General features: G+C 51.0%; 1 protein-coding gene across 1 annotated transcript; it reads right to left on the bottom strand.

Annotated features, from left to right (window-relative positions):
* Nucleotides 1-6,535: 6,535 nt before the first annotated feature.
* Nucleotides 6,536-7,675, bottom strand: Tmsb10 (thymosin beta 10). The gene is made up of 3 exons (XM_050130238.1): nucleotides 7,525-7,675; nucleotides 7,103-7,214; nucleotides 6,536-6,833 (listed from the first exon to the last, which is right to left on the bottom strand). Exons 1-3 carry the CDS (start codon nucleotides 7,651-7,653, stop codon nucleotides 6,799-6,801), a joined length of 276 nt encoding a protein of 91 aa, XP_049986195.1. The 5' UTR covers nucleotides 7,654-7,675; the 3' UTR covers nucleotides 6,536-6,798.
* Nucleotides 7,676-8,072: the final 397 nt, after the last annotated feature.

Raw genomic sequence — 8,072 nt, 5'->3', positions numbered from 1 at the left:
ACTGCCCTGGGCATCAAAAAGGCCAAAGCCCTGAGGCAAAGGGAAATAGACTGGCAGATAACACTGCTCGAGAGATTGCTATGAAATCAACCAAGACCTCCCAAGCTTTCCCCTTGACGAACCCGGAAGAGGCCCAAGCCTCCAGTTTGCTACCCTATAGTGAAGAGGACATTGATCTTCTAAAGAAAATGGGGGCCACATATGACCCCAAAAAGCAGCATTGGGTTTTCAAGGAAAAGATTGTTATGCCGATAAAATATACTTATGAAATAATAGACTACTTACATAAATTGACTCATTTGGGGCCAAAGAAGATGAAAACCTCATTGGGCAGACAGGAGTCAGGCCAATACCTCCTGAACAGGGACGGAGCCCTGCAAAAAGTGACTGATGAATGCCAAGCCTGCGCTCAGGTAAATGCAGGCAGAACCAAGCTTGGTCCACAGGGACATTGTCCTGGAGTACATTGGGAGATCGACTTTACGGAGGTTAAGCCAGGTCTCTATGGGTACAGATACCTCTTGGTGTTCATAGACACTTTTTCAGGATGGGTAGAAGCCTCTCCCACCAAACACGAAACCACAAAGGTGGTGACCAACCAGCTCCTGGAAGAAATATTTCCCAGGTACGGAATGCCTCAAGTCTTAGGCCTGCCTTCGTCTCCCAGGTAAGTCAGTTGGTGGCCAAACTCCTAGGGGTCGAATGGAAATTACATTGTGCGTGTAGACCCCAAAGGTCAGGGCAGGTAGAACGCATGAATAGTGCAATTAAGGAGACCTTATCCAAATTAACGCTTGGCACTAGAGACTGGGTGCTCCTCTTACCACTGGCCCTGTACAGGGCCCGCAACACTCCGGGGCCTCATGGACTGACTCCTTTTGAAATCCTATATGGGGATCCTCCCCCATTTATAAATTTCTTTAATTCAAACATTGCTGATTTTGCTAACAGTCCTTCTCTGGAAGCTCATTTACAGACATTACAGATTGTGCAGAGAGAGTTTTGGAAGCCACTCGCCGCTGCTTACCGAGACCAACTGAACCAGCCGGTGGTACCGCATCCTTTCCAGATAGGAGATACTGTTTGGGTCCGCAGACACCAGACCAAAAACTTGGAACCTCAGTGAAAAGGCCCTTACACTGTCCTTCTGACCACCCCAACGGCACTAAAGGTTGACGAAGAGGTCCTTCTGGTTCAAACATCACATCTTTCAACAGTGGTATTTGTATGTTTTCATTATGTACAGTTTTCCCAGAAACCTTCAAGCAGATTTCCTCCCATGGCTCCTGTGCTAGGATTACAGTCTGCACTTACTCCTGAATCAGTCACCAACAAAGGGACAGCCATCATCAACCCCCAGGGATCAAATGTCTTAATCTGTCAAATACTTGATGATACTTCTCTTTTTGAAATAAAAATTAAGGATAACTTTACAGTGTATGGAGGAGGGACTAACTATAAGTTATAGTTAACTATAAGTTAGTTCCTTCTCCACATACTGTAAAAACACAAATGAACATGATTCCCATTGGAATATAAAGGTGAAATAAAGATTGTCTTTTTGTTTTGTTTTTGCTTTTTGTTTTTAGAGACAGTTTCTCTGTGTAGCCTTGGCTGTCCTCAAACTCACTTTGTAGACCAGGCTGTCCTTGAACTCACAGAGATCCACTTGCCTCTGCCTCCTGCATGCTGGGATTAAATTCATGGGCCATCATGTCTGGCTAAAAAAGATAATCTTTAAGAACTATTTTTTTTTTTTTTGAGACTAGGTCTCATTTACCCCAGACAGTCTCCAACTCATGATGTAAACAAGGATGACCTTAAACTCCTGATCCTCTTGCCTCCACCTCTGCAGTGTTGGGTAATTAGGTGTAAGCTAATGTGTCTGATTTAAGAAAGATACTTTATAAAAAAATTCTATGTATATGCATTGTGGTACATGCAATATATTATATTAGACATCTGTATTAGTTATTCTTCTGTTGCCATGATAAAATACCCCGACACAAAGGAAGTTAGGAAAGAAAGGGTTTATTTTGGTTTGTATTTCTAGAAGGGTAGAGTCTATCGTGGTAGGGAAAGCATGGCAGAAGCCCGAGGCTGGCCTGGCAGTCAGCAAGCTGAGAGAACAGGAAATGGGTCCAGGCTCTAAAACCTCATTGCCTGCCCATCAGTGACAGACTTCCTCTAGCGAGTCTCCACTCCTAAAGGCTCCATAACCTTCCCCAACAGAGCCCTCAGCTGGGGATCAAGTGTCCAAACACACACGCCTATTGGATGCATCTCACATTCAAACTACCCCAGGGTGCAAATTCTTTCCTGTTCTCCCTGATGGCTTGTGACCAGCAGAGCCTTGCCTCATGGTGTGCTTTGCTTAGTGTGCGTGGGTGGAAGTGAAGTCTGAGAAGAGGGAAGCACCACTGAGTGACTCTGTGTAACCTTCTCCATCGGCCGTACCCATGCTGTGCCCCATACAGGGCCTGCTTGTTGAGCCTGCCTCTCAGAACGAAGGAGGAGTACCGACGGGCGACTGAGTAGCAGCTGACAGCGATATGGACGAAGTATGTATGTTTGTTGTTGTAAGTCATTGAGATTTGGGGGCTGTCTTTGGTTTCCATTGCTGTGATAAAACACCATGACCAAAGGCAAGGTGGGGAGGAAAGGGTTGATTTCATCTTAAAACTCCCGGTTCACATTCCATCACTGAGGGAAGTCGAGGCAGTAACTTAAGGCGAGAACCTCCATGAGCCATGGAGGAGAGTGCTGCTCACTGATTCGTTCCTCATGGCTTGCTCTGCTGGCTTTCTTATACAACTCAGGACCATCCACAGTGTCCAGAGGTGGACCCATCGGTACAGACCACTCATCTGTAACTCCAGTTACAAGGGATGATCTGAAACCTTCTTTTTGCTTCCAAGGATAGCAGGCGTATACATGGCATTTATACATCCACTCAGGCAAAACACTCACACACATAAAATAAATACATAATAATTCTTTTTAAAAAATGGCTGGGAAGATGATGGCTTAGCGTTTAAAGTACTTGCTGTACAAGTATGAACCCTTGAGTTCAGATTCTCAGCAGCCATGTAAGATGTTGCACGCGGCAGGCAGATCCTATGGGCCAGCAAGTCTAGCTCAGATAGTGAGTTCCAGGGTTACTGAGAGATCCCACCTCAAAAAATAAGGTGGAGATGATGGGCTGGGGAGATGGATCAGTGGGTAACGAGCTTTCTTCACAACCTGATGACTTGAGTTAGAATCTCCAGAACCCGTGTAAACTGGCTGGATGCAACAGCACGAGCATCTGTAATTCCTGTGTGTCCATACAAGGAGACAGCAGGTAGGGACGGGAGAGGCTCTAGGAGCTGGGCCAGTGAGCCTGGCTTACGCTGCAGCAAAGAGAGGCCCTGTCAGGCAGGGTGAGAAAGTGAAGACTGACGCTGAAGGCTGTCCTCTGACTTTCACACGAGTGCTGTTTGTGCACACTTGCACTTTGACACACATTTACCCAGCACACACAGAAACACATAGACACACATAAACAACAATAAAAACATAAGGCAGAGAGCATGCGGTAGACGAAGATGCCCCATGTTGAACTTTGGTCGCTACATGTGCAAGTATGGCACACACTCTTGTACACACACATGCACACTCAAAAAGAAGTTTAAAAACAAGCAAAGAAGTGTTGAGATGCCTTGGTGGTTAAGAACACTGGGTGTTCTTCCAGAAGGCTTGGGTTTGATTCCCAGCACCTACACGGTGGCTCACAATCATCTATAACTCTAGTTCAAGGGAATCCAACACCCTCTTCTGGCTGCAGGCATCGAGCATCATGGTATTGGTGTGATGATGGTGATTGTGGTAGTGAGGGTGGTGGTAGTGAAGGTGCTGCCGCTGCTGGTGGTGGTAATGATGATGGTGAAGGTAGCGGTAAGATGGTGCTGGCGATGATAGACTAGATGCTGTGGACAGCGTGGGGGTGATGAGGAGCAGGCACGGTGTTAGTGCTGATTATTGCAGCAGCGGTGCGCTCGTGATGAAGGGCTTGGTTTGGCGGAGGTGGTGGTGGAGGTGGAGGTGGTGCTACTGGGGACAAGTACCTGTATCTTCCCACACACTCACGGGCCTCTCAGATCACTTCGTTTGACTCCCCCAGATCTACAGTGGCCTCCCTATGACTACAGGATGCAACCCGCCCACCTTCCTTCCTTCCTGGGTTCATTTTGAGGTTGCTTCTGTTTTCATTCAGCCACTGCTCTTTCACTTCAGTGCACATGTTCTGGTGTCCACGGGAGGAGGAGCCTGCCACCGAGCAACCCTCACTCTCGTTCTCACTTCTCGTCTTCATGCAAATGCTTCCTCTTTCACCAGGGCTTCGCTTGCTTTCCTCAAGGGGACGGGTTGTGTCTCTAGCTTTTCTTTTCATTGAACATTTTGCAGTTACTTGCGCTTAAAAACAAAACTCTGCAGACTCAGTAGTGATAGGTACTTGTATGTGGCTTCTAGATGTTGTAAGAACTAACATCCCAGTATCTTTATTTATTTATTTATTTATTTATCCTTTATTTTTTGAGACAGGGTCTCAAGTAACCCATGCAGATCTTGAATTGACTGGGTAGTCCTCCTAACCCCACCTCGCAAGTGCTGAGGTTATAGGTCTACGCCACTACACCTAGCTCCAGAAATCTCCTAACCTATACGTGGTTCTTCCTGTCACTTGGATTTTGAAATGTCTGCAAGGTGCCCCAGGTTGGAGGTTTGATCCTCAGGGTGGTACTGTTGAGAGGTGGTGGAACCTTTGAAGAGCCGGGGCCAAGTGGGAGGTGTATTGTGGGACCCCCCACTCCTTCCTCTTTCTCCTTGGCTTCCTGGCCGTGTCTTCCTGTGGTGAGCGGTTTTGCTCTGCTCTGCACCCCCACTCTGATGTGCTGCCTGCCCACAGATCCAAAGCAGGGCCGGTAGAAGACAGACTGGCACTCCTGAGACAAAAGGAATCTTTCCCACTTCCATCTCACAGGTGTTTTTGTTCTGGCGACAAAGCTGACTAAGGGAGCTGGCCTCTGCAGCCTTCCGTCATTAGCCTCAATTGTAAATTAACAGTCCTTCCTTCCTTCCCTGGATTGGGCCCAGGGGGAGAAGTGAGTGTGTTTGGCTTCCCTAAACCATAGGAATGATCACAGGTTCGTCTTGTTCAGGCCCTGCCAATCAAGGAACAAGACTCAACAGGCCAGTGAAGGAGCAGGGAAACATGGTAGCTGTCGGCTTTAGCACTACCAAGATGGGGTGGGTGAGGCCAATTAGAATTTTCAGTAGGTTCTCTTTCTCTCTTTTCATTCTTCTGAGCTAAAGAGATTAGGCCCACTTACAAGAGCACCGGCTAGAGATTTCTTACTCAAACATGGGGGCTTCTCATCAGTCCCACCCTGTGAGGGGTCACTGCAAAAGCTGCATTTGGGGGAGTCACTAACATCAGTGAAAAAGAATCCTTCCCCACTCAAAGGTGATTTAGGCCTCCAGGTACCAGGGAAGGAACCGAGGGTAGGTTTGTCGTGTTGCTCCTTTATGTCCGCTAGGCTGAGCCTCCCCCACCTGCCCGCCTCTGCTCTGCCCTGTCTGCTAGTCTCATTACTAGCTTTTACATTTCCTGTTGCTGGAGGATACACCTCTTTTGAACTAACTGCCCTCATGCATTTATCGAGTCCCTTGGGGGTAAAACAAAAATGTGGGGCAAACCCTGTTCAATTGTCTCCCTCCCTCCCCTCCTCCAGGAAAAGGCCACCCCTGTAATCATAAGCTCCTTTCATGCCCAGTAGTGCCGGGCTCCTCCTCCACTAGGCCCCTCTGGCCAGGTCCCGCCCCTTCCCCACGGGTCACGAAGAGGGTGTGACCTTCTTCAGTTCTTCCGACCCACTGCAACCACGCTCTCTCTTCTCACTTCCATCCTTCCTGCAGATCTCAGGTCTGGAGGCTGCTCAGCCACCCCTCCCCACCCCCAAAGGCTAACGTATTCGCGGAAGGTCCCGAGACAAAACAAAAACCAAAAAACCCAAACCCCCTCCCCCAAACCTAGGCTGTTCCCTTCGGCTGTAGCTGTCGGTTCGGCAAGTTCTGAACAAACACCACGGTTGTCTCACCAGGTCCCGCCTTTGTTTCTGTTTCATTCAGTAACGTCTAGAGAAAAACCTTGTGTGTTTGTGAGGGACGGACCCCGACCTCGCCCAATTTCCAACATTCCAGAATGATCCTTTGCTCCCTCCCTCTCAGCCTTTAAATCACTGCTTCTGGTTTGCGTGAGGTTACAGGGTAGACGAGCTGATCAGCTGTACATCCTAATCTTTTGGGCAGCATTTCTCAGAAATGGGGTTAAATTTTACGTGGGTTGTATTAAGAGCCAGCAACCGAGAACCCAGGAAACCTTAGGGCGAAGCACGGAAAACCAAAATAAAAATGACGCGCCCCCCCTTCTCTGCGGCACAACTCACTCCCGCTCGGCCCACGCATACTCTGCTAAAAGATTCAGACCACGCCAGCCATGCCACGAGGTGTTTTATTTTCATCAATCATACAAATAATTTTCTATAATATCCCAGGGCAAACCGGTGAAATTTGGCAGTCCGATTAGTGGGGGGTCCCCCTTCAGAGACCCCGCAGGCCGGTGGCATCGGCGCGGAGTGCCCGGGTTCACAGTGCAGCTTGTGGCTCGCGTCCATCTTGCAGGTGGCTCTTCCTCCACATCACGAGGGGGTCTCGGAGATGACGGGGTGGGGTGGGGGAATCCTCCAGTCTGGTCTTTTAGGAAATTTCACTCCTCTTTTCCTGTTCAATGGCTGCAAAGGGCGAGATGTGGGCATTGGAGAATGGAGCCTCTTTACAGCCCCCCACCCAAAAACCCGGTGTGGGCGAGGCACCCACGAGGCCGGGGGACAAGGAGGGAATTTGGAAGGGACAAAGTGCTTTGTGTAACTGGAAGGGTGGCTGTGGCCGCTCAGATTCGGGGTGGGAGAATAGTGGCCGGATGGGGGTGGGGGTGCCGGGCTGGCACAGCAGGGAAGGGTGGAGCGCTGGGGTGGGAACCCGGAGGCGGGCGAGCACTCACTCTCTTTGGTCGGCAGGGTGTTCTTCTCCTGCGTCTCGGTCTTCTTCAGCTTGGCCTTATCGAAGCTGGCGATTTCCCCCATGTCCGGCTTGTCTGCCATTTTCTTACAACCCTGATGGGCGAACCAAGGAGATAGTGGGTGGCCTGAGGCTTGGGGGTGACCAGAGCTCCCTGGGTCCCGCGCTCTCCGCGAACGCCTCTCGACGTGGCATTCCCAGCCCGGGGCGTTCCCGGAGCCCGGAGTCCGAGGATCCGGGGCTCGTCCACCACACCCTCCCTCGAAGTCCCAGGGCGTGGCCTGCCAGCCTCTGGACGTTCCAAACCACCGCTTCGCCTGTTGCAACCCAGGGAGGACGCGCCCGCCAGCCACAAGCTGCCCCGACCCCACCCAGGGTAGGCCCAAGCCCGGCTCAGTGCCTCACCGTGGAGTCTCGTTCCGAGCTCGCGCTCCAGGTGCTCCCACTCGCCTTGCTGCAGCAAGAGACAAAAGAGCGGCGCCCGCCCCTCGCCTTATATACACCGCGCCCCGCCCCGCCTCTCGCCCGTCGCATAGGGGGCGTGGCCAGCCCGTGAGGGGCGTGGCCAGCGCGCGTCGGGTTGGGGGCTCAGCATCTCGAAGGCTGCATGGGCTCCGCCCTCCTCGGCCCGCGCCCTTAGCCCGTTGCGCTCCCGTGTGGGGGGTGGCTGACGCCCGTTCCCCGTAGTCTCTTTCCCTGCCGCATCTCCTTCTCCCAGTACCAGGATCCTGCTGCTCACCTCGTGGGAAGGGCGTGGGGGGCAGCGGGAAAAGACTTGGGTTTTGTTTTGCGTGTCTATGTGGTGTGGGGCTGTGGGGTTATGGGTGTGCGGGCGAGCACGCGCGCTCTGCTGCAGCCCTGCTCGCGGGAGACACCCAACCCGTGTCACCACAAGTCTCCTGTGTTTGCCTCTCTAGAGTCCCTTTCTCTCTTTTTTTCATGTGACTGTTGCT

The sequence above is a fragment of the Alexandromys fortis genome, unplaced genomic scaffold (genome assembly GCF_014885135.2).
Source record: "Alexandromys fortis isolate MF-2015 unplaced genomic scaffold, M_Fortis_MF-2015_v1.1 scaffold_336, whole genome shotgun sequence".
In the NCBI taxonomy this organism is placed as follows: domain Eukaryota; kingdom Metazoa; phylum Chordata; class Mammalia; order Rodentia; family Cricetidae; genus Alexandromys; species Alexandromys fortis.
This window is presented reverse-complemented; position numbering and strand designations above follow the sequence as displayed.

Bases quoted from the DNA above. Each gene is read 5' to 3' on its own strand.
- Tmsb10 (XM_050130238.1), bottom strand. From the start codon at position 7,653: ATGCGACGGGCGAGAGGCGGGGCGGGGCGCGGTGTATATAAGGCGAGG. The intron at 7,215-7,524 runs GTGAGGCACTGA...TTCGCCCATCAG, and splicing joins GCTCGGAACGAGACTCCACG to GGTTGTAAGAAAATGGCAGA. The intron at 6,834-7,102 runs GTGAGTGCTCGC...CGCCCTTTGCAG, and splicing joins CACCCTGCCGACCAAAGAGA to CCATTGAACAGGAAAAGAGG.